General features: G+C 37.1%; 1 protein-coding gene and 1 non-coding gene across 4 annotated transcripts; both read right to left on the bottom strand.

The window, feature by feature from the left end:
* Nucleotides 1-4,522: 4,522 nt before the first annotated feature.
* Nucleotides 4,523-25,156, bottom strand: ELOC (elongin C). 3 transcript variants are annotated; one of them, XM_059166200.1, is made up of 4 exons: nt 25,007-25,156; nt 13,522-13,575; nt 12,125-12,268; nt 4,523-4,920 (listed from the first exon to the last, which is right to left on the bottom strand). In XM_059166200.1, exons 2-4 carry the CDS (start codon nt 13,523-13,525, stop codon nt 4,730-4,732), a joined length of 339 nt encoding a protein of 112 aa, XP_059022183.1. In that variant the 5' UTR covers nt 13,526-13,575; nt 25,007-25,156; the 3' UTR covers nt 4,523-4,729. The 3 variants fall into 3 exon arrangements, with proteins under 3 accessions (XP_059022183.1, XP_059022185.1, XP_059022184.1); XM_059166202.1 differs by having other exon boundaries at nt 13,522-13,592; nt 25,007-25,117; XM_059166201.1 differs by lacking the exon at nt 25,007-25,156 and adding an exon at nt 24,493-24,849.
* On the bottom strand, nt 5,068-5,174 carry LOC131828336 (U6 spliceosomal RNA). Its single transcript, XR_009352358.1, has one exon. It is a non-coding gene; the product is annotated as a U6 spliceosomal RNA (small nuclear RNA).
* Nucleotides 25,157-26,995: the final 1,839 nt, after the last annotated feature.

Raw genomic sequence — 26,995 nt, 5'->3', positions numbered from 1 at the left:
GCTCTAAAGTCTGGAAACATTTTGAGCAACAATAGCCCTAAGTGAAGGATAATGTTCATTTGGATAGAAATGTTATATATTTAAGCATTTACTATTTCATAGGCACACCTCATGCATTACCTCCCTATCTCAATGCTGCCATTTCAATATTCTGTTTATGTCAATATTCTAACAACCATGACTTCCTTTTCTGGATGTAGCTGTCATAGGTCATGTCTAGAATCTAAGCAGCTTGTTTATTCTAATTTGAACTATATTCTGAATCTAGAACCTCACCATAAATTAGCTTGTGACTTTCTTGGACTGTAAGTTTAGTCTTAGTTCTTCATCAAAATAAAAACCAAATGGCAAAAGGCAACATATTGGTTGATCCAAATGATGGCTGTAAGAAACTAAAGAAACATGCATTTTCAAAAATGGATGAATTATGGAAAGACAAAAAATGTCTGAAGAAAATCTGAAGAAAATGTACTTTCCAATTCAAAATTATACTTGACATGGGATTCACAGAAATGACACTACACTGACTCAAAAAGTAAAATGTATTTGGTAAATCTGCATCAAAACTTAACATGCCTTATAGTTAAAAATCCTAGTGATATATTACAAAAAATCCAACAGTGGAACTAGAGCAGTTGATATGCATAGACATAATTAATCACAAGCCTTACTTCATGATGTAAAAGGCTGATTAAAAGATTTTAGACCATTCTGATTGAATAAAGTCATGAAATTCGAATTTTTCATATCCTAAGCTATCATCATATACATGCTTCTCTAATGAAGCAGTAGATCTTACCACAAATAAAGGCCTTAACATATAAACTTATATCTAGGTAAATATTGTAAGACACTTTTATATTAAAAATGACTGTAAGCATCTCATACTACAGAGGGGTAAAGTAATCTAATTCTGATGCCCCTGGGTTCTATTTAAGAGTAACAACTAACACAAAACTTATAGAACAATTTGATGATTAAGATGAAAGTTCTATCTTAAAGCAACTTTAAAATATTCAACAAGGGTACCAAGGCCATTAAATGGGGAAAAGAATAGTCTCTCTTTTTTTAAAATAAATATTTTATTTATTTTATTTGACAGACAGAGATCACAAGTAGGCAGAGAGAGAGAGGAAGAAGCAGGCTCCCTGCTTAGCAGAGAGCCCGATGCGGGGCTCGATCCTAGGACCCTGGGATCACAACCTGAGCCAAAGGCAGCGGCTTAACCCACTGAGCCACCCAGGTGCCCCAAGAATAGTCTCTTTTAACAAATGGTACTGGGATGCCCACATAAGAAAGAATGAGGCTGGATCATTACCTCACACCATATACGAAATGTAACTTAAAATCAAAGGCCTAAATGCAAAAGCTAAAATTATAGAACTGTTAAAAGAAAATATTTGCAAATGACTTAGGGGCACGGAGGGACCAATTAAGGGAATGTGGAGGAAGGAAACAATATTCCAACAGGGCATTGGAGGGGGGAAACTTGTTTTAACCTAGAAATACATGAAGTAAGTAATTTACACATGTATCTGTTTCAGCGTAAATTACTGATTTAGGGTATGAATGAAAAATGAGTTTTGGGTTGAGCTTGCATTACATGATACTGGTTTGAAAACAGCCAATATTCCCTTTATATTAACGATTATTGATAACCAGAACTAAAATTGGATTTTATGTAGCAGGCAATGGAAAACTATAAGGATTCTAAATTAATTCTAATTAATATATGTAGTACTGATGTACGGTATTTAATAATCAAAAGCAGCAAAACTAAAAAAAAAAAAAAACCCAGCAAAACTGAAATTTAGTTTTAAGAGATGTAACAACAAAGCCATTTTCTCTCACTTGTAATCCTAATCTTATCATCTGTATTGTTTGCAATCTTGGATTTAAGTAATATCCACAATCTTGTTTGTTCATTAAAAAAGTTAATGTGGTAAACATTATCACCCAATTAATGTGTAGTCTCCTAATTTGCTAAATATGAAATTAAGGCCCAGTAATTTGTTCAAGATCACATGGCTAATTAACGTAAGATTCCAGACTTTAACTCCCAGTTTTGTGCTCTACCATACCAAAAATACTTCTGAGTTAATCACTATTTGCTTAAACCAAGAAATCATTAGATACAATATTTGAGTTTAACTTAATAGAATTGTAAAATCTTGGCACATATATGACTGGAATTAAAACATATTTATATATTGCAAATAAAATGCGATATAAAAATCAACGGCATTTACTGATTTCTAGATCTTAAATGTTTTATCAAACTCAGAGATAACCAATCAAAAGCTCAACTTAGCACTACTAAGTCTGGATACATCCAAACTTCGTTAAGTTGTATGAAATTTATTTATAGAAAATTATATAGACAGGAATTTCTAGGGTTAAACACCCATAAGTCTTTAACAGCATTTTTTTTTTTTAAGATTGACGACCATTCCATGCACTGCAAGATGTCTCTAAATGTACTTCTTTTAACATGAGCTGAATTTGTATTTTTTTTAAAAGATTTTATTTATTGACAGATAGAGATAACAAGTAGGCAGAGAGGGAGGCAGACAGAGAGAGGAGAAAGCAGGCTCCCTGCTGAGCAGAGAGCCCGATGCAGGGCTCGATCCCAGGACGCTGGGACCATGACCTGAGCCGAAGGCAGAGGCTTTAACCCACTGAGCCACCCAGGCGCCCCTGAATTTGTATTTCTTGGTATCAAGAAGACTTCAAAAGTAAGGAGACTGTCGTTTGTCAATAATTACATGAAAGATAACCAACCTAAAAATCATAAAGTAATCTTAGTATAGAAACAAAATATTAACTGAATAAAACAGAATTTTGTGGTAATAGTTTGTGTGTAGAAAAAAAAGGTTGGGCAGATTTGCCCATAATTTGGCAAGTAAACTAATTACCAAGTGTCAGAAAACTGTTTTCAATGCTATATAAAATGAGCTCTTTGATTTAACCAAATAAAAATTTTTGCTATTAAATCATATGGCAAGATGTCCTGAAGCAAGTAGTTTCATGAATTCTCAGGAGAACGAAAAAATTAAAGTTAAAAAGATCAAACACCAAGTGTTCATCAAACCTTTCAGTCAAGAGCCTTTATTAACATGCAAGTATCATTTGCCGCAAGATATACAGTTTTTCCTAACCTTTCAGTTCTATTTCAGTATTTTAAACTTAAGGCTACTTCTGGATCTCATACATAAAGTAACCTACTAAAACTGGTCAAAGTTAAATTTTATTCTAGTTGTCACTTTGACCTTTAAGATTTATTATTTAGGTTTTTGACATTATTTGTCAGCAAGTAGCAGAATATAATTCTTGTACTTGATAATCTTCTATACTAAAATATGTACCAGTATGTCTTGAGAAGTTACTAAAATATATGCAATTAATATATTTAATTGCTTTCAGTAAGCTGCAAAGTACAATGTTAGGTCTTCTATGAGGAAAAATTACTTTTATAGATCTTGGTTGCTTATGTTCTTGGCAGGTTCCAGAAAAACTGGTCCATATTAAACCAGTCTCAAAGACCTAAGCTGAAGGCTTAACTATGTATCTCCTATAATGACAGCATTACCGAACTACTAAGTTAGAGATAATAATAAACGCTACTCCAGTGCTCCTTTTCCCATGCCTAAGCAGAAGTGCTCTGTCAAGTTTTTCAAATTTCTTGTGTGTTTAGTATAAAAGCTGAATGACCTAAGTCTGATTTAAGTAGAAGACCCACAGATTATGGGTATCATACTTATTGGGACATATTTTAATTAACAGAAGATAATTCATATACTATATCAAAGTGCATCATAAGATTTGCACTGCATCTCCCAATGTTTTAAAATTTTTTATAACGTTTCAGTTGGTGGAGGAAGACTGGAATAGTTCAGAAAAGTCTAGCTTTTAAGAGGTAAATAAAGTCTGTAATGAATCCTTTAAAACATTTAAATAATCAAAAGTGCAGTCACAACAAGGGACTATGTAAGAAGAATGAATATTGTGAAGGAAGCTTTATAGTGAGTGAAATACAGTACTTTGGATTGGCCAAAATGCACAATGCACATGAAATCAGTCATGTAGTTTACTTGTTGACCATGTGGCTACAGTTCAAAAAGTGATTGCTCCAAAAGCTATACCTAGTAATCTTCCAAAATCTCTTTTAAATAAAGTTCTTAAATTGTAGCAATAAACAAAAAGACAAGATACACTTAATACTGCAGTTTATCAAAAGACACATAAGAAATGTCAACTCTTATGTCTTTGACAATTATAAAAATCAATGTTCTGGCTAAGTTATAAACATGTTTATCATGAAATTATTTGCATATCTCTAATAATGCTAACAACAGTTTTAAGATCAGAATAGGTTTAAAAAAAAAAACACTAAAAACACAAAAATACATAGCCCCATTATTTACCTGTAGAATGTGTTCATTTATTCTTAAATTTCAGTATTTACTATTTCACCACTGCTCTAATTTTAAAAATCACATCCAAAGGATAAGGCAAAACCACCTACGAATTGGCATACTTGTTTATTTCTCAATTTGTGAAAATGTCCTTAATTTGTTGATGTAGCAAACAAATTTCAACTCTGATTGCTATGCAAAAGAACAGAAGATAATCTGCACACAGGCAACATGCTATATATGAAAAAATTACTAACTGAACTACAGGTATTAAATACTGAAAAAAGTTAACAGTTTATTATAATTTATTTTATTTAACAATCTAGGAAGTTCGCAGCCATCAGCAGTTCCAGTGCAATTTCAGGTGCAATTGGGAATTCAGGAATCTCTGTGGAGCTGTTAGTGTAGCGAACCTTGTAGGTAAAATACATGCATACTTTTGATAGTACGTGTGAAGGAATCTCTCTAAAATTGACTTCATTAGTTTCGTTCTCAGCAAACTGACCTGTAAAAGAAAAGGAGTATGTTTGTTACAGGATGAATGAATTCACATGTTGAGAAGTCCTAACTCTCAGTACTTCCAAAAGTGACCATATTTCGAGACAGGCACTTCCTCCTCCCTGCTCTTTTTTTTCTGTTCAGAAAACATTTTAAAAATACGGAATGCTTCACAAATTTGTGTATCATCCTTGCATAGGGGCAATACTAATCCTCTCTATATTATTCCAGTTTTAGTATAGATGCTGCTTAATGACTCATGGATGGGGTCTTTGAAGAGGTAAGTAAGACAAAAAACAGGATTATTAGAATGGACCCTAATCTAATATGACAGGTAACCTTTTAAGAACAGGTGGTTAAGTCAAAGCCACACAGAAGGAAGAAAATGTGAAGAACACAGGGAGAAGTCAGCCATCAGAGCAAGGAAGAGAGGCCTCAGAAGAAACCCTACCGATACCCTGATCTCAAATTCCTACCCTTCAGAACTATGAGAAAGTAAACTTCTATTGTTTAAATCACTCTGTCCAAGGTACTTTGTTACAGCAGTCTTAGTAAACTAATACAATGTGAAAAGAATGAACCCAACTAGCATCAAAAGAAAGACATAATTGATTTGAGTATAAATATAAAAAAAATTTATTAAGATTGCAAATGAGATTAATCAAGACTGAATTTTAAAATTCTAATTTTCTTCCAGGACTTTGGACACTTTAGCTTTTCCTAAGAATCATGGTGGCATGATTAAGTGAGGGTGAACAGGATACAAAAAAAGACAAATCTTTTAGAAGATTCAGTTTAAGGAATCAAATCTTTATGGATCATTAGGAGCCCTGTGCTATATGGAGTTGCCAGGTAAAAATAGATAATAAATATAATACTATTTAAAAGCAGTTTTAAAAAGATTTTATTCATTTATTTGACAGACAGAGATCGCAAGTAGGCAGAGAGACAGATAGAAAGAGAGGGGGAAGCAGGCTCCCTGCTGAGCAGAGAGCCCCGACTCGGGGCTCGATCCCAGGACCCTGGGATCACAATCTGAACCAAAGGCAGAGGCTTAACCCACTGAGCCACCCAGGTGCCCCTAAAAGCATTTTCTTAAGAAAGCAAACCTACTGTGTCCCCTTTTAGTTTTCAAAATTTTGATTATGTTAGTGAGAGCTCCTCATAAGCTACTTCCCTTTGTTTTAGTAACACTTTATAAACTTTTTTAATGATCTCAAAATTTCTTTAGCTATATAGAGATTATAGTATTTAGCATTTATAGGAAGAAAACAGGTTCTTAGCAGTCTAGGACTAGCATTGTATAGTCAATATAAAAGGGAAAAATGCTAAGAATGTAGTTTGTTTTTTTTTTTAAGTTTTCTAATAACGCTCTACTGGTTGGGGGGTGGGGTGGGAAGAAAGGAGAGCAGGACTGAATGAAGAATTAATTCATAGCAATGAGGTAAATTTTGGTTTGTCAGTGACTAAAACTCTCTTTCTTGCATGAAGTATTACCAACAAACAGTAAGCTTTTAATTATTTATTTATTTTTAAAATTTATTTGAGGAAGAGAGAGATCTCAGAGGGAGAGGGAGAAGCAGGCTTGCCACTGAGATCTCAGGACCCTGAGATTATGACCTGAACCGAAGGCAGACGCTTGACTGAGCCATTCAGGTGCCCAGTAAGTTTTGATATTAAATAAACATTAGGGTTTTTTGAGGTAAAAATCATATAACATAAAATTAACCATTTTAGAGTATACAATTCAATGTACGTTCATGATACTGTGCAACCACCACTGCTATGCAGTTCCAAAACATTCTCATCATCCCAACATAAAAGCCCATACCCTTTAAGCAGTTCCTGTCCATTTTCCCATCCCCAGCCTCTGGCAAATGCCAATCTTTCTGTCTCTATGGATTTATTCTGGATATTTTATACAAATGGAATCATATAAATGCAACTTTTTATATCTGGCTCCTTTCACTTATCATATTTTGAAGGCTGCATGTATTAGTACTTCATTCCTTTTGATGTAAGCATTAGTTTTGGGCTGCAGATAAACTAAAGGAGATCAAGCTTACAAAAACCAAATATCTTTTAATTTTATTATTAACTAAGATTTATTAACTTCCATGACCTTGGTTTTCTAAGTACATCCAAGCTCTATCCAGTATAGAAGTCCAAAAGTAATTCAACCTATGAACAATGAGTACTGGTAGCAACCAAACTGGCGTTCCTAAGTACTATTTTCCACTATAAGAAAACAGCTCTTTGGAAAAATGTCTGTTTTCATGATTAGAGAATAATTTTTTTAAAAAAAGATTTTATTTATTCATTTGACAGACAGAGATCACAGGTAGGCAGAGAGACAGGCAGAGAGAGAGGAAGGGAAGCAGGCTCCCTGCTGAGCAGAGAGCCCGATTCGGGGCTCGATCCCAGGATCCTGGGATCACGACCCAAGCCAAAGGCAGAGGCTTTAACCCACTGAGCCACTCAGGTGCCCCAGGATTAGAGAATAATCTATTAAATGAGCTTGAAAGGGGTGTCTGGGTGGCTCAGACCATTTAGTAGCTGCCTTTGGCTCAGGTCATGATCCCAGAATTCTGGGATCAAGCCCCATGTCAGGCTCCCTGGTCCATGGAGAGCCTGCTTTTTCCTCTCCCTCTGCCTGCTGCTCCACCTGCTTGTATTCTTTCTCTCTCTGTGTCAAATAAATAAAATCTTTAAAAAAAATAAAAAGACAACAACAAAAAAATGAACCTGAGAAATCTTGTTATTACAGAAAGTAGTACAGCTATCCAAGACTACCAGAGCCATGTCAAAAGGACATGAGACCAACCTGATGTGGCTCCTTCTGGCATAAAAATGGAACAAATGGTACAATTTGAGCACCAGTGAGAAAGACTGCACTAGATTAAAAAGCATCAAATAATAAAAAGTCACAAGTTGAAAATGAGACACAAAAAAATCCAAACAAAACCCAAAATACTCTTTGCTACTACATTTCATTACACTGAAAAATTATATGTAAAGGGAAAAAAAAAGCATTTATTTTTTCTTTGCTCTTCAGAGTTATATTTCAGGATAACCAAATAGTTCTTTATAATAAGAATTCTAACTAATAAATGCAGAAGAAATTTTAAGAATTAGAAAAGCACTGTTTTGTAATTCCAAATGAAGTAAATCTCAGCAATAATTACAATGAACACTAAAAGCATTATATGGAAATCTGACCACAGACTGTTCATAGATCAATCAGCTTGCTAACCCTGGAACTCACTTATCAATCTCAACATCACTAAAAGATTGAGACAACAGGAATAGAATGGTACCACCTATAAAGTATTCTTGCCTAGAAAAATGAACTGGATTCTAATCAAGCCTCTAGAGTTGTAATTATAAACTTACAAGATGAAATATTAAATCTAATTTAGATGTGGACATTTTACAAATAACCGCGTTTCACCATAAAATTCATGGTCTGAAAAAAAGGGAGAGTCCTGGGGAACTTTCATAGATTTTGCAAGTCAAATGACACTAGCAGGGAATAATCAGCCTGAAATACTCATAGAAAAATGGTAACAGATGAAAATAAGATTGGCAAAACATTGATAAAATTGAAGGTGGATGATGGGTACATGGAAATGTATTATACTACTCTACTTTTGTGTGTGTTTTAAAATCTCCATAGTAAAAAATACAGACAAGGAATTACAAGTGACCTCAAATAAAAACAACCAACAAAACTAAAAGGCAACATATGGAATAGAAGATACTTATAAATGACATACCTGACAAAGGTGAATAACCAAAATATATAAAGGACTTATAAAACTCAACACCCGAAAAACTGAATAATCTAATTAAAAAACGGACAGAAGACATGAATACACATTTTCCCAAAGAAGACACAGATGGGGGCATCTGGGTGGCTCAGTGGGTTAAGCCTCTGCCTTTGGCTCAGGTCATGATACCAGGGTTCTGAATCAAGCCCCGAGTTGGGGGAGCTCTGTGGAGCTCTCTGCTCTGTAGGGAGCCTGCTTCCTCCTCTCTCTGCCTGCATCTCTGCCTACTTGTGATCTCTCTCTGTCAAATAAATAAATACAAATCTTAAAAAAAAAAAAAAAAAAAAAAAAAAAAAAAAAAAAGACACAGATGGCCAACAGACACATGAAAAGATACTCAATATCCCTCATTATAAGGGAAATGCAAATAAAAACTACAATGAAGTATCACATCTGTCAGAATGGCTAAATTCTGGGTGGTTCAGTCAGTTAAGCATCTGCCTTCAGCTCAGGTCATGATCTTAGGGTCCTGAGATCAAGCCCCCACTGGGCTCTCTGCTCAGCGGGGAGCTTGCTTTTCCCTCTACCTCTGCCTGCCGTTCTGCTTATTTGTGCTCACATGCTCCCTCTCTCCCTAAAAATAAATCTAAAAAAATAAAAAAAAAGAATGGCTAAAGTCAACAACATAATAAACAACAGGTGTTGGCAAGGATTTGGAAAAAGGGGACTCTTTTTGCACTGTTGGTGGGAATGCAGACTGGTACAGTCATTCTGGAAAACAGTATGGAGGTTCCTCAAAAAGTTAAAAATAGAACTACCTTATGATCAGCAATTGCACTACTGTGTTTTTACCCAAAGAATACAAAAATACCAATTCAAAGGGATACATGCATCCCAATATTTATAGCAGCATTATTTACCACAGCCAAACTATGGAAAGAGTCCAAGTATCCACTAACTAATAAATGGATAAAGATGTGGTATGTGGTGTGTATTTGTCTATGTGTACACACACACACACACACACACACACACAAACTGGACTATTACTCAGCCATAAAAAATTAAATCCTGTCATTTGCAACAACACAGATGAAGTTAGAGTATTATGCTAAGCAAAATAAGTTAGAAAAAGAAAATACCATACTATTTCACTCTTGTATGGAATTGAAGAAAAAAACCAAACGAGCAAAGGGGGGGAAAAGTAGAGAGGCAAAGCAAGAAACAGACTCCTAACTTCAGAGAACAAACTGATGGTGACTAGAAGGGAGGTGGGTAGGAGGATGGGTTAAACAGGTGATGGGAACTAAGGCATGTACTTGTGATGAGCACTAGGTGTTGTATGGAAGTGCTGAATCACTGTATTGTACACCTGAAACTAGTATCATGCTGTACAGTAACTAACTGGAATTTAAATCAAAACTAAAAACAAACAAACAAACAAACAAAACACAAAACAAACAAAAAAAACCCCAATACAAACAAGGGACCTCAAATAGCCAAAACAATCTTGAAAAAGTAAGATAAAATTAGAGGCCTCACACTTCCCCATTTCACAGCTTACTCCAAAGCTACAGTAATGGAAATACTGTGGCATTAGCACAAGAATAAATCAATGGAATGGGGCACCTGATAGGCTCAGTGGGTAGAGCATGCAACTCTTGATGTCAGGGTTTTGAGTTCAAGCCCCACACTAAGTGTAGAGATTACTTTAAAAAAAAAAAAAAAGAAAAGAAAAAAAAGGACTCTCAATGCAAGAGAGTTGAGAACCCATAAATAAACCCATATAGCTATGGTTAACTTATTTTCAATAAGGTGCCAAGACCCTTAAATGGGGGAAAGAATAGTCTCTTTAACAAATGGTACTAGGAAGCCCGTGTAAGAAGGAATGAGGCTGAGTCATTACCTCACACCATATATAAAAATTAACTTAAAATCAAAGACCTAAATCTAACAGCTTAAATCACAGAACTGTGGAGGCCTGGGTGGCTCAGTTGGTTAAGGTCTGCCTCTGGCTCATGGCATGATCCCAGGGTCCTGGGACTGAGTGCAGCATAGGGCTCCTTGCTCAGCAGGGAGCCTGCTTCTCCCTCTCCCTCTGCCTGCTGCTCCCCTTGCCTGTGCTCTCTCTGTCAAATAAATAGGTAAAATCTTTAAAAATAAATAAAATCATAGAACTGTTATAAGAAAGTATTTGTAAATGATGTCTAATAAGGGGTTAGGGTCCAGAATTTATGAAAAACTCTATGACTAGTAACAAAAAGACTCACAGCAGAACTGAAAAATATTTAACAGATTTGAATAAACATTTCTCCAAAGATGATATGCAAATATATAGCAAACACCAGAAGCGATGTTCAGCATTTCCCTAACAAGTCCTTAGGGAAATGTTAATCCAAAATACAATGAAGAGTGCCTGGAAGGTTCAGTCAGTTAGGCATCTGACTCTTGGTTTCCGCTCAGGTCATGATCTCAGGGTCTTGAGACTGAGTCCTGCATTGGGCTCCATGCATAGCGGGGAGCCTGCTTAAGATTCTCTCTCTTCCTTTCCCTCTGCCCCTTCCCTTGCTCATGCTCTCTCTTAAATAAATCAATCTTGAAACAAAATACTAGGAGAGGGGTGCCTGGGTGGCTCAGTGGGTTAAACCTCTGCTCTGCTCAGTGGCTTAAGCCAGGGTCCTGGGATCAAGCCCTGCATCAGGCTCTCTGTTTAGCAGGGAGCCTGCTTTGCCCTCCTCCCCCTCTGTCTGCCTCTTTGCCTACTTGTAATCTCTCTCCCTCTGTCAAATAAATAAATAAATAAAAATCTTAAGGAAAAAACCCAAAAATAAAAAACAGGAGAAACCACTTCACACCTGTTCGGATGGCTAGAATCAAAAAATAGGAACATAAATGTCAGTGAAAATGTGGAGAAACTAGAATACTCATACAATGGTGGTAGGAATGTAAGATGGTGCATCTACTGTGCATTTTGGTAGTTCCTTCAAAAGTTGAACACAGTATTGTTCATGCTCTAGAAAATTCCAAGCCTCAAAAAAAAAATTTCTTTGAGGTTAAAAAAAAATTATCTTAAAGGAACAAAGAAAGAAAGAAAGAAAGAAAGAAAGAAAGAAAGAGAATGTTAAGAATAGATGTTTGGGAAGTGGTAACTTCTAAAAAAATAAACTGTATATGTAATTATGAGCACAAATCACCAATAGTGTCCTTCTGTGGTGAGGAGATTAACGATGGTAACTAAGGTAGGGAAAAGAGCCCTTCCTAGGAGGGGTTCCTGAGTTCCTGAAAACAGGAACTGGCAGAAATCAATTTTTCCAAAGCAACATAATCATGCAATAATGTCAGAACACTTATTGTCTCATTTAATGTTATGAGTCATTTAATTCAAGTAAAAACACATTAATAGTGAAGATTTATTAACAGAAAAGAAAGGAATGTACCTACCTGGGCCACTCAACATGGCTTTTATTGTTCCGGATGTTAGTGCATGTTCTCTTTTTACAATAAATTCATGACCATCCGAAGATATCAATTTGACATACATGGCATCAGGGCCTTCACACCCACCATAGGTTTTCTCTTCTCCATCTAAAGTAAATGATTTTTCAATCACAAAATTAAAAATAAATAGGTTTACCAAGGTTAGTATTTGACTAACTCAAAAGAGAAACATTTCTGGATGGTAACACCTACCAAGATTTTAAGATTTTTTAACTCTTTGTTTTATTATTACCTGAACACATTCCAATGTCAGAATAAATTACATTCAAGGATGTTACTTTGGATAAAAATTTACCAGTATTCTTCAAGGAAGTATTAACATTTTTTTTTTTTTTTTGTGAACACAGCAACATGTCCAAATTTGAAAGCTTAATCAAATTTTCAAATAGTAAAACTTTAAATCATGGGGAATACTCATGTTTAACATAAGATGTATTATGTACATTTATGAAAGAATGTTTGTATGTCATATGATTTCAACTTCTCTGACAAAGCTGCTAATTCTTAAAGTTAGGGCTTCTCTTTAATCAGAATCTTTACTCTTGATCCATAAAAATAATCATCAAAAGCTTTTATTGCTGATTTTAAATGATTACATGACTGAAGTAAGGAATATAGACAAATACCAGTCTTTGAAATTCAAAGTAGAGGTGAGGAGATAGTGTAGATGTTAACTCTACTGCCAGCTACCCTCACTGCCACCACACTAGCTAGCTTCAGCCACAGTAGCTAGCTCAATATAACTTTTTTGGGAATATGTATTTTTTGTATATCCTTTTAAGAGCTTTCTAACACCTATAACTTACACAGAAAATTTTAATTTTTATGATTACAAATATCTGAAAGAAAATATCTTCAGGCTTATTCTAAAAATTTTAATTTTTATGATTACAAATATCTGAAAGAAAATATCTTCAGGCTTATTCTAAAAATTATTGTTTTTGTTATGGTGATCTGTGATGACTCACTAAAAGCTCAGATGATTAGCATTTTTTGGCAATAAAGTTAAATAAAATAAATAAATAAAAAATAAATTTAAATAAAAATTTAATTAAGGTACTATACATCTATTTTTACACATAATGCTACTAGACTATAGCACAATATAAACCTAATTTTTACAAACAGGAAACCAAAAAATTCATTTGACTTGCTTTATTGCTGTGGCCTGGAATCAAACCCACAGTATTGCTGAGGTATACCTCTGGTAAACAAATGCTGTGGATTTAACTAATTTTAATCTAGTCTGATCATTTTTTTACTTGCACTCACCAATGTAAAAGGTCTATCTTTGAGGAAAAAAACCCAGTTGAAATATAAAATTACTTTATATAACTTACCCATTATGTTCTTATGAAATTCTACTTTACTTCCACAGGAACTTTGGTAGTTTCCTGAAAATATAACAACACTATTTTAAGATTAATTCTGGAGTAATATGTTTTCACCCAGTACTATTTAACGTCCTTGGTATTACAAATTCAAGGACTCTCTCTGCTATGTAAGAGTTTCCCAGCCACCATTAATATGGAACAGTATCAAGTTTCTGAACATCTGAGAAAAGATGATCACCTTCAGAGTAGTAGTCTAAACATAGATTTGTTTTTTTCCCCCCTTAACTATTGTGAAAATTATTTAAAAATACAGATGTTGTTCCTTAAGAGTTGAACTGAACTTGAAGGAGACTGCTGGCCTTAATCATCTCTTTGTATATTTATATCTACTAGATAGTAGTGGAAACTAAAGCACATATTTGCTGAATGAATGACAATATGATAAATCCAAGGACATGATGTAGCCTTCATAAAAGGGCTTGTCCTTGTCTTATAAAAAAAAGTGTGGCATTTATAATGCATTTTACTGGGCCATCCTTGATGCAAAAGGTTATCAAAGTTCTGAAATTTAACAGCGAAGTGGTAGCAAATCTTTACTATTTTAAGAAATTTTAAAAGTTTTTAGAAGTTTTTATTTATTTGAGACAGAGAGAGAGCACAAGCAGGGAGGAGGATCAGAGGAAGAGGGTGTAGAAGACTCCCCACTGAGCAGGGAGCCCAGTGTGGGGCTCAATACCAGGACCCTGAAATCATGAGCTAAAGGTAGATGCTTAACTTAATGAACCACCCAGGTATCCCGAGAAATCTTAAATCTTACAAAATAAGATGAATGCTAAAGGAAAAGGGCTCATGTTGAATAATTTTAATTTTCATATCATTTCTTCAAGGAGCATTTCACTTAAACCAATATATTTATGTTATTAACAGGAAAAGATCCTGTTCTATGAGAAATCCCTAACCAGAATTTTATTCTAGCTTTAAAGAAAGGGCCAAGAAAATGAACCATAACATTTTAGAGCAGGAAAGAAACCTGGAGATAAACTGTGTAATCCCTCCTCTTAAAAGTGGTAGCATCACTAACGTATATGGGGGCTGAATGATTTGTTCCAGGTAATGACAGAGTGAAAGTAGGAATCAAATCTATTAGTCTAGAATACCAAGCATGGAGGGGAATATTTAAAGTACCATATCTAATAAGAGGTAAGGGCAACAGCGGCAATGTTACATCATTACCAACAATTTGAGGGGCTAATGAGTGGTAAACATCGCCTTACATGACTTGCGTACATTATTTTAAAATAACACTTACACAAGGGAATTATTATTCCCACTTTAGAGGTGAAGAAACAGTAAGAGGTTGCCACTGGCTTAAAGCTTCTACAGCTTAAGTGGCAGCATAAGTATTTAAAGCTAGGTAGGTTTGCTTTAGAGCAAACACCACTTTCCATTATTCCATATTACCACGGTAAACAATTCTGGCTCCCATTAAAACTTTTCTACTACTGTTAAGAGCTGCTCATACAGATCCTTAGATATTTATCTAAAACTTAAACAGTACTATGTCACTTTATAAGAAGAATAGTAAACAAAAATTCATCGGTCATTATTATTTTTTTCTGTTCACTGCTTTGTAATCTTTCTTCTAAAAAAAAAAAAAAAAAAACGAAAAAGGAAAAAAAGTGCTAGAAGAACTTCAAGTGCCAAGTTTCTATCTGGAAAATCTCTAGAGCAAAACATCTAGGACGTTTATTTAACTAGCAGTAGCTAAGCAACCATGCAAAGTCACATCTTAGAAGCCCTCTGGGTAGCAACAGCTTCTCTATAGACTTCTTAATATAGTAAATCAATCTCATCATTTATATGACAAAGGTGGAGAAGGAACTCCCCGTCACTAAGAAAACAGTAAATTAACATTAACAGTTAAAAGTAAATCCCAATTCTTACGTAGAAGTTAAAAATATTTAAAATACGATTAAATCTGAAATATCTATAGACATCCAAGTTTGGGGTTAGAAAACCTCAGTGTAAGCATTTGATCTCTTCTATACCTGAGGTCTGGAAATTTGAATTAGTATGTAGAGGCAGTGTTTGAACAGTAAGCTGAAAATAGTTCTAGGCAGAAGATAAAGCATGAACAAAAAGTCCTTGGATGTTATTCTGCTTTTACAGTGTTACATATGAACATTACTCTTTTAGAGTTTTTTATTTTTTAGTAACAAACAGAAATTCTAGATGAGGCTAGCAGCTACACTGAAATCAGTTTTGAATCTAGTATCACTGAACACTGAAAAGATCTTTGAACAGTCCATCCTTTGAATTTGAAATGCTATCATTATCATTTACTATATTATCACAGGAATTTCTAGACTATATTCTGTCTCACTAATCTTTTTATATCTGACCAAAATATTCACTATTTTCACTATAATAGTGTGATAAACATATTTGCTAAATATCTCATGTTTTGCTAAAGTCTCATTTTATCATTACACACTTCCTGTTTGGTGGACTTTTTGGTACTTTACAGTTTTTATTATGAATGCCCTCTGTTTTCCCATTATACTTTCTGAAAGATTATTGCTGGTGTTTTTAAAAAAAGCTTTTAAATCCATTAAAAGTTGATTTTGTATCCCATCATCTTTGCAGAACTCTCTTATTAGTACTAACAGTTTTTCAATTGATTTGTTTGGATTATTAAGCAGATGATAGCAACAGCTGCAAATCTATTCTTTTTATCTTTCTTTTTACATTGGCTATTTACTTAGAAAAAGTAAGAAGGTTAGGTGTCTGACATTACTCACAAAAGTATGCTATGGATTAAAGAACCAAATATAGAAAAATAGAAGAAAAAATGCAAATAACTCATAGACCTGTACAAAAATGCTTGATCCCAACAGTAATCATGGAACATGCAAACTAAAACATTAAGATGTGTTAAGAATCAAGTGTTGGAGGAGAGGGAAAAAGGGAAATACTAAATAAACAGCACAACAGTTTTTGGAGGGCAACAGCAGAATCATCAGAAGGCTAGCGATTATTGGTATCTACTTTAAAAAAACACTAGCCTTGTGTGCAAAGGCAAGTAGAAGGATACAGACTATAATAGTATACAAATGAAAAACTGAAAATATGCTAAAAAAAGTTCATCAATTAGGGAACGAACTATATAGAAATAGTGTCTATAATTATTAATATTTACTAGGAGTGGTGAAAAGGAAAAAGTTAAATCTATGGGTGTAACAATATGGAATTACCACCAGGATAAACTTAATTTTTTATAAAAAGCAGATTAGAATGATAGGTATAGTTTGGTGTTATTTATGTAAAATAAGTGGTTTCTTGCCTATTAGTCATATTTTCTGCAGAATACATAAAATGCACCAAAATACATGTTTAAAAGTGTAAATTATTAGAAAACTTTTTTTTGAAAACTATGATTTTAAATTAGATTTTACTTATGTATTTACTTATAAAAGATTTTTATTTATTTGACAGAGAGAGACACAGTGAGAGAGGGAATACAAGCAGGGGAGTGGGAGAGGGAAAAGCAGGCTTCCCATGGAGCAGGGAACAAGATGTGGGGTTTGATCTCAGGACCCCGGGATCATGACCTGAGCCGAAGGCAGACGCTTAACGAATGAGCCACCCAGGCGCCCCTATTTATTTATTTTTAAAGATTTTATATGAAAGAGAGCAAGTGAACGAGCACAAGTAAGGGGGAGGGACAGAAAAAGAGGGAGAAGCAGACTTGCAGCTGAGCAGAGAGCCCCACAACGGGGCTCAATGACCTGAGCCAAAAGGCAGACACTTGAATGAGCCGCCTAGGTATCCCTAAATTTCTTTTTTATTTTTAAGATTTTATTTAAGTTGTGAGAGAGAGAGAGACACAGAGTGCAAGCAGGGGGAGCAGCAGTCAGAGGGAGAAGCAGGGTACTTCTTACCGATGTGGGACTCGATCCTAGGACCTGGCCGAAGGCAGATGGTTAACACAACCAGCCACCCAGGCATCCCCCTAAATTTGATTTTTATTTATTTATTTATTTTTTAAAAGATTTTATTTATTTATTTGACAGAGAGAAATCACAAGTAGATGGAGAGGCAGGCAGAGAGAGAGGGAAGCAGGCTCCCTGCTGAGCAGAGAGCCCGATATGGGACTCGATCCCAGGACCCTGAGATCATGACCCGAGCTGAAGGCAGCGGCTTAACCCACTGAGCCACCCAGGCGCCCCTAAATTTGATTTTTAAACAAAAACAAATAGGGACACCTGGCTGGCTCTGTTAGAAAAGCATGTGACTCTTGATCTCTGGGTTGTGAGTTTGAGCCCCATGTTTGGTATAAAGATTACTTATATAAATAAATATTTAAAAAAGGGGGGCACTTCGGTGGCTGTCAGGTGTGATCTTGGGATCGAGCCCTGCATGGGGCTCTGTGCTTGGGATTCTCTCTCCCCCACATCCCCTCCCCCAACTCACTCTTGTGAGCAGCTGTGCGCTCTCTCTCTCTAAATAAATCTTTTTTTTTTTTTTAAAGACCATTATGAATTTTTTTTTCTTTAAAGATTGTATTTATTTACTTATTTGATAGAGAGCTTGGCGGGGGGGGGGGGGGAGAGACAGCACAAGCAGGCTGAGCAGCAGGGAGAGGGAGAAGCAGGCTCCCTGCTGAGCAGACAGCCCCATGGGGCTTTATCTCACAACCCTGGGATTGTGACCTAAGTAGAAGGCAGACACTTAACCAACTGAGCCACCCAGGTGCTCCATAAATAAAATCTTAAAAACAAAACAAAACAACAAGAAGTGTAATAGAACCAAGCAGCTCATAAGGGAACAATGGTCAGCCTGATGATTAGTTCTTAACTCTGTAAAAACCAGGATTAATTTGGAAAACAAAGTAATACAAATGGACAGAAGTTAGAAGGTAATTCCAGTTTATTAGAAGACATCAAACTATCCTGCCCAGAATGTCCTTATAGTGTCACTGGATTTATGGCTCTCAAGAGGAGTTAAAATTCTCATTCTGGCCTCTTTTAACACAACAATACCCCTATATTTAGTTCTTGTGTAAGCAGTTTTTTTTTTTTTTTTTTAAAGATTTTATTTATTTATTTGACAGAGAGAGATCACAAGCAGGCAGAGAGGCAGGCAGAGAGAGAGGAGGAAGCGGGCTCCCTGCTGAGCAGAGAGAGAGCCCGATGCGGGGCTCGATCCCAGGACCCTGAGATCATGACCTGAGCCGAAGGCAGCGGCTTAACCCACTGAGCCACCCAGGCACCCTTGTATAAGCAGTCTTAATACTTTTAGCAAATGGTACCCTCCCCCATTTTTCCTCCACTGTGGAATTCATAGTTTTTTTCACTATTAGATGTAAATGCTTGTTTCTCTTTTTAGATATATTTTGTCTTGCTTACTAGCTTGATGTTTCCACAAGGCAAGGAGGTCCTTTCTCTTTGTGACCAAGATAATCGATACAAGGTAATTATGTGGTAATGTTAACAATGTGAAGCTTCATACAATAATGTTATCTGCCACTGACACAGATAGTACTATTCTGAGCTTTCTAACAGAATAAAGTCATTCAATGATACACTGTTTTTTTTTTTTTTACCAAGATTGATCATGTTTTTGTTTTCCCATGATGCTGGCATTCTTTCTAGGAAAGAAATATTTAAGTTGATGGAAATATTTTGGGCTATACTGAAGGGAGGGAGTGACTAAAGAAGGAGACAGTATTCTACCTTTCACAATAACATTTAGTCAATATGAATTCTAATTCTGAAGACAATTTTTATTTTAAAGACTTCGAGGACATAGTCACATTTTATGAAATTATGGTTACTAAAAAAACATCAGTCTTCACAATTTTGCACTGCGAATTAAATGCAAGAAGCATGTGTTCCTGTACATGATTTCTGGAATTTTATGTTTCCTAGAACTAAATCAGTTATCTGAAAATGTTTGTTTGATAATGTCCTCAAATCTCCTAGGGTTAAAACTTGTTCCCAAACACCCAAGTTGAAGAACAAGTTTTGTTCTCAGTGGCCAGTCTACAGTACATCAAAGAGGGCAGTTCTTCGCTTTTACTAAGGGAGTCTATCAGGTCCTTTAAAGTAAAAGCACTGACCACAATTTCCGATCTGTTTTTGATGGTTAACAATTAGTCATGGCCTAATCGTCCTAAATGATCAAGTTTTTATTACTAGAATAATGACTCAACTAGGAATACTCAGTAATCAACTATATTATAATATTTCATTAGCAGGGCTTGGTTTCTAAAAACAAGCCCTCTGCCTGTCATCAACTGTGGGGCTTTAGGGATCTTGATTAGCAGAGATCCGATATTTGAGAACTCTATTTTAGACTGGCCATAAATGATCAATCAAAAATATTTTTATACAGGGTGGTGCAGACCACAACAATCATTACACTGATGTTAAGTGGTCTCCAGATCACTGGGAATGAAGGTTCTTGATTATTTATGTTTTGGTAAATTATAGCTGTTTCATGTCTATTTACAAGTGGCAAAATGATAAACAAGACTTTCGTAAATCCTTATACTGGATTCCTAAGTATTAATCCAAGAAATAATCTGCCCACAAAATACCTTTTACAAAAATGTTCACACAGAAGTTTTACTCAAAATAAATGAGAAGCCTGACGACACACAGGCTGTGATCTATCTGTGCAGAGGAATACCATTCACAACAAAAAGGAATGATCTACTGATACACAAGACATAGGTGAATACCAAAAATATTATACTGAATGGAAAAACAAAAAAGGTACACACTACATTATTCCATTTATATGAAATTCCAGAACAGGCAAAATGAACTTATGGTGAACTTATTGCTGCTTCTGGAGGAATGATTGGGAAGAAGCATGAGGCAACTTTCTGGAAAATTAAATGGTACACTGAGCATTCCAAGATACGTTAATCAGATCTCAATTAAAAGAATAAGGTTAGAGTAAGATTTTTAAGAAATTTATTATTTTTCTTAAATTTAGATATCAATTCAAGTGGTTTTTCTGTCTCATTAACCTTTCAAAAGATACTTATGCTAATAATTTAAACTGACCCAAATTCTCTAGGTATGGAGAAACTAATAGATTGGGAGTAGGATTTGGGGAGTCCTAAAGAAGTAAATCTGGAACTATGAAACTTTTAAGTGAACAGCCACAAAAAGAAAGTAGCTTTTGATCTGGGTCTCAATGGATGGAGGTGTTTTTACCAAGCAGAACCGGAAGGAGAGGGAGATCCAGGCAAAATAAACAGTATGAGCCAAATCAGGAGAGGGGCGGGGAAGGCATGTACACAAAGCCACAGTGTCACTGCAAGTCCACATCTGAATTTCTACTCTCCAAATTTCTATCTTGAGACCCTGATAGGTTAAAGTGATAAGACTCCTGTTTATCTCTCAAACACAATGGACTAAACTGTCTAAAAGTTCCTTCCAGCACCACCATTTCATGTTAATACTCATCTGAAATTCCCCCTCCCTCTACCAATGCCTATAATTCCCAATTTCCCATCTTTATTAAACAGAGTTGTTGCCCTCAAACAGCACAGGGCTCCAGACTGCTACATGCTTCCATGGAGTCTGTCTGCCTCACCCCTGTAAACTACCTAACCTCTGTCTTAGACAATGATCTTCAAACTCCTTTGTTTTCGGTTAAAAAGGTTTGAACAAATATTCCCACTATGTAATATCTAATTATAGATTCTAAATACTATAAAATCCTAGTAAACAATCCTCCTAGTAAACTAGTTTTTCTACTCTGAAAAAATCCTAGCTTCTCCTAAACCTCCAATACCTTCTCCTCCTCCTTGCCCTGACAACTTATTTTATCAAGAGAACAGAAAGATTATCACTTCAATTGCCTTGTTTTTCCATCTTCGTCCTACCTGCGTCTATATACCATACACCCTGTCCACCCTCCTGTTTCAAAAGTTGAATAAAAAAGGGATGCCTGGGGGCGCCTGGGTGGCTCAGTGGATTAAGCCGCTGCCTTCGGCTCAGGTCATGATCTCAGTGTCCTGGGATCGAGCCCTGCATCAGGCTCTTTGCTCAGCGGGAGCCTGCTTCTCTCTCTCTCTGCCTGACTCTCCGCCTACTTGTGATCTCTCTCTCTGTCAAATAAATAAATAAAATCTTAAAAAAAAAAAAAAAAAAAAAAGGGATGCCTGGGTGGCTCAGTGGGTTAAGCCTCTGCCTTCAACTCGGGTCATGATCTCAGGGTCCTGGGATTGAGCCCCGGCATCCAGCTCTCTGCTCTGTGGGGTAACTGCTTCCTCCTCTCTCTCTCTCTCTTCCTGCCTCTCTGCCTACTTGTGATCTCGGTCAAGTGAATAAATAAAACCTTAAAAAAAAAAAAAAAGATGGAATAAAAAACCATCCTTCCAGGGCGCCTGGATGGTTCAGTTGTTAAGTGTCTGCATGCGGCTCAGGTCATGATCCCAGGGTCCTGGGATGAAGCCCTGCATCGGGCTCTCTGCTCAGCAGGAAGCCTACTTCTCCTTCTCCCACTTCCCCTGCCTGTGTTCCCTCTCTCCTTGTGCGTCTTTAAAAACCAACCAACCAACCAACCAAAACCATCTTTCCTATTCAAGGCCAACCTTTCCACTTAAGCACACCTCTCTGAGGACTTTGGGCTGTTATTATTCCCATCAGCACATCAAAATGCTACATAATCACTACCATTCACTTCTTAACCCACTCTGATCAGACTTCTGGCCCACTAGTACATTCAAGGGGCTCATCTTATTTCTATTACTTTACTTGCTTTCATGGTGAATTTTTAATCCTTATCTAACTCTTAGTTGGATTTTATAGATGACTACTCCCCTCCTTCCCCGAACAGCTTCTTCCCTTAGTATTACAGATGCCATACCCTCCTGGCTTTTCTGCTTCCATCCCTGCTTGCTGCTCCCAGTCATCTGCCCTCTTCTCCATTAATCCTCTCCACTTGATGTCCTCTAGTCCACAGGCTTAAATATTACCCATTAAAAATGACCCCCAGGGGCACCTGGCTGGCTCAGATGGTTAAGTGTCTGCCTTCAACTCAGGTCATGATCTCTGTGTCTTGGGACTGAGCCCCAAAATGGGCTCCCTGCTCAGTGGGGAGTCTGCTTCTCCCTCTCCCTCTGCTCTCTCTCAAATGAATAAATAAAATCTTAAAAAAAAACAAAAAACAAAAAAACAAAACCCCAGATAATCTTCCTTCCTAGCTTGACTTTACCCCTGAGTAACAGTTGTGGATCTCCAACTTGCCTATTTGATAATAATTATGAAAATCCTCATTTATTCCTATACAAAACTCTCAATTTATTCCTCAGAAATCAGTGTACTCTCCTGTGTTCCGTATTTCAGTAAATGGTACTACTGTTCACCCAGATGCTCAGGCAAAATAGTTGATTTCTCAATTTTTTTTCTGTCCTGGGGTGAAGGCAAGACCTACCTGGCTCCATCTTTAATTATATTCCAGATCACACCATTCCTCACAAACTTTTACCTTACATCTCTAGTTCAAGCTACCACTTCTCAATTGGACTACTACAAGCCTCCATAGGAATTCGTTTCCTTACTTTCCTCCAACTGGTCTATTTGCCACCTAGTAAGTAGTCATCAAGAACAGAAATCAGGTATCATTCCCCTGCACAAAATCCTCTAATGCCCTCTCATTACAAACAGAAAAAGGACTATAAAGTTGTAATTATTCAGACTTAGCTAAGTACTCTATTTTATTTCTCATCATTCTTATTTAACTATGCTCCACCTATACTGTATATTGGCCATTTTAGTATCATAATAGGTTAAGTTCATTCGTTTCTTAAAGTCTTTAGATTTATACATATACATTATACATTTATAGTTACTGTTATCTTAAAAGCTCTTCCATATTCCCTGAGAGAGGCAGGTCTTCCTTGTTCACTCCCCTATCAAAATTAGACACCCCTATGCTAATCACTTAATTTGACTCGACATAACTCTAATCTTGACCTAATTTCTTCACATTTATCACCACTTGAAACTATATTTGCTTATATATATACTTATTGCATCTCCTCTCTTTCCCCAAGCTCCACGAAGGCAGGCCTGGTAAAATAGCTAGCATATAGCAGGTGCTCAACAAGTATTTCTTGAGTGAATGGTACTATTATTATCTTAGTCACCAAGGCTTGAAATTTCAGGCATCACTCCATGGGCTTTTCCTGATCTTACTTAATAATGGAAGAGTAAATCCTTATTAACAACTAAAATCCATGTACACTTATCAGTATAAATGCAAAAAGCTTCCAGATTACTTAATAGTACGGAAAAATCTGTATTAAAAAAACCAAACACCCAAAAAGCACTTTATAAGGTACACTCAAATGTTACTTTAGAGCTTGATATACAAGGCTCACTATAACTTCTGCTACTGTCTAATTACGTTACAGAATTATTATAAAGGTAATGAAACTGGCATCTACAAGGTGAAATAAACATACTTATAAAAATATATATTTTGAAATGGTAGTTACTAGTTTAATTTCATACTTAGGGAAAAAAATAATAGCCATTAAAAATTAAACATGAACGCAAGATCACCACTGGCAATAAATAAATATCCACCATGAGAGGGCTCAGAGCTGTTTCCTTACCATTTTGTTTCCAGAATGAATGAATCCATGTGTGAACTGTAATCTTTCAACATCATGAATTACAAATATAATGTAAACGAGATCATCTCGTTTATCATCTTAGTCTACTAAACAGAAAAGGAAACAACTATTTGAGGATCAAAAAGCGATTTAGCAGTTTGAAAAAAAGGATTTTAAAACTCAAACTAAAGGATTTCGGTTGTTTTCTACACAAACCTGAAAAAGTAAAATGCAAAGTAGAAATGCTCGCACGAATGGCATGAACTTTACAACTGTATCTTACGAAAGAGATTTCAGTTCCATAAGATAAACTCAACGGCCACTGTACTAGATACCTTTCAGACAAAACTGGAAAGCAGATGCACGACAGTCCCAAACTATCAAGTCGGGCACAGATCGTCCGACAAGTTGCCCAGAAGGTAAACGTCCCGGGGTCCTGCCGCTGGAAAAAGAGGGCTGCGACTGTGAGAGTCACTCCTCTGACTGGGGACCGACTCCAAAAAAAGGACGCATCTGAGTGCACACGGGGAAAGCAGAAAGGAAGGGCGACTGGGCTGCCATGCTCCTAACTCCACCCTCCCGGCGCTCAGCCCCGGGAAGGCCCAGACTCGCTGGCCGCCGCCCCTCCTTTCGCCCTCTCCCGAGACCACCAAGCAGCGCCTAGAAAGGTCCCGCCGCCCTCTTCTCCCCTCCCCCAAACCAGGAGCTGAGAAGGCCCGGGGAGGTTAAGAGCTTCCGTTCCTTCCCCGCCCAAATGGGAAGGGGTGGATCGCGAGCGCGCCCAGTACGAGCCTGCCTTGTCTCCCACGCGGATCCGGAGTTCCGTTCCCACCCCAGCCCGAGACTCACCCGTCAGTCCTGCAGCCACGACAGCCACCGCGCCGGGTCCCCGCGCACCGCCACAGCCCCTACTCCAGGGCCACCCCCCCACCCCAGCTGCCTGCCGCCGTGGGTTCCGGGGCAGTTAAAGGAATCACTTCCGCCGGGTCACGGATGCTTTCTGCGACGCGCGGGAGATTGGTACCTGGTGAGGCGGGGACGCCGTCTGTTACCCACTTCCGTCTACAGGAAGTGCGCAGCGCCCCCCTCCCTTCTCCTACAGTACCACTGGCCAACCTCGGAGGACCGCGGTTATTTGCAAATCCCAACCAATCCAGTTCTGGGTCTTCTGCTTCCCAGCATGCAGCACCGACTCTGATTCTATTTCTACCGGGACATCATTCTCAAAGAGGTGCTCGGGGGGGCTGGGTGGGGGGGGGTGGTGTCCGAGGCAGCACTGCATCCTGGGATTTGTAGTTTCTCTGAAGGCCACTGTTTCTTCGCGGCCGCACTACATCCTGGGACTTGTAGTTTCTCACGTTGAATGTTAAGACTTTAGTAATTTTAGAGGTTGTCCAGGGGTCCTTCTGCGGGTCGGAGATAATCTGCAGAGAAAAGATTGAAAATTGGGAGTACGGTTTCTATGCTAACAAGATCGTGCTCTTTAAGAAACACCATCTGTCTTTTTGTGAAAATTTGCAAGAGCATCTTTACGGCTAGCGCAGTCGGCGGGCCTCATTTCCTCTCTTCCCGACACCTATTACTGAAAACTAACCACGCCCCCACCCCAGAGGGTTGGGGCCTTTCTCCATCCTTACCAACTCCTCCCAGCTCCGGGTTGCTCAAACTTTCCTAGATTCAGAGATCACGCCCTGAAATTCCAGCCGTCTGCCGCGGATGCTGAATTCCGAGACCTCTTTGACATTCCACGCCCCAGCACTCTCGCTCTTTGAGCCCCTCTCTCGCTCGTCGATCGGCCTGTCCTGTCCTTTTCACTTGCTTTGCTGTGGTTAAATTCAGTTATCCTTCCAGAAAAGCTGAAACAGCTAAATAAAGTTTGTTCTCTGTTTACGAGCCCGTGGCAAGAAGGGAATGTAGGGCCAAGACACCATTTCAAATTGCTCAAATAGGCGCTGTTGTGTTAACGAGGTCCACAAAGGAAAAATAAATACAGGGGAAACAAAATTTGTTGACCTAATTAATAATTTTTGCTTGAAGGACATATTTTGTTGATTTGACAGATAAAAGTCATTGCTTTTAACGGAGAGATTGCTTTGGGTTAATTTTTCAAAGCCTTTGCAAAAAAAATTTTTTTTTTTTTTAAATTTTAAAGTTTTTGGTTTTAACGACATCTCAGAGTAGAGTTTGGTAGGGAGGAGAGACCGTGGGATGAGGAGAGGAGGCGTGGGCTCATTTTCAATAAAATTTTCCTCCTTTACTTCAAAAGTGTTGCTTTCTTCCCCTCTCTTCCTCTTTTCCTCATTGTATCATCACTCTCTAGGATGATACAGGATGCTTCTATAGGCTTCCTTCCATAGCAAGGATGACTATATTAGTTGCCTAGAGAATGATAGAATTTTCCAGGTGAAAATACTGAAGCTAGCTAATAACAGATTTAGGGCTAGGACTGTCATGTGTGTGTGTGCGTGCGTGCAAAATTTTACTGTATTTTAAAAATTTATGTAGTCAATATAATATATGCCTATTACAAAAAATACAGATTACAGATGTTTGTTTTTTCCATGCACTTTTACATCATCATACTGTGTGTATATGATTTTGAATACTGTTAAATTTCCAATTTCTCTGTAACCAAAATCTCAACAAGCATCCTGTTTAATGTCTGTATAGAATTGCATCATATAAACATACCATGATTCACTTAAGTATTTCCCTAATGTTACACATTTACCCATTTGCCTTGTTTTCATTTTTAAATTTTTTTTCAAGAGAGATGGAGGGTGGGGAATGGGAAGAGAAAGACTCAAGCAGATGCCACATTCAGCACACAGAACTGGA

This window comes from Mustela lutreola, chromosome 3 (genome assembly GCF_030435805.1).
Source record: "Mustela lutreola isolate mMusLut2 chromosome 3, mMusLut2.pri, whole genome shotgun sequence".
Lineage (NCBI taxonomy): Eukaryota > Metazoa > Chordata > Mammalia > Carnivora > Mustelidae > Mustela > Mustela lutreola.
This window is presented reverse-complemented; position numbering and strand designations above follow the sequence as displayed.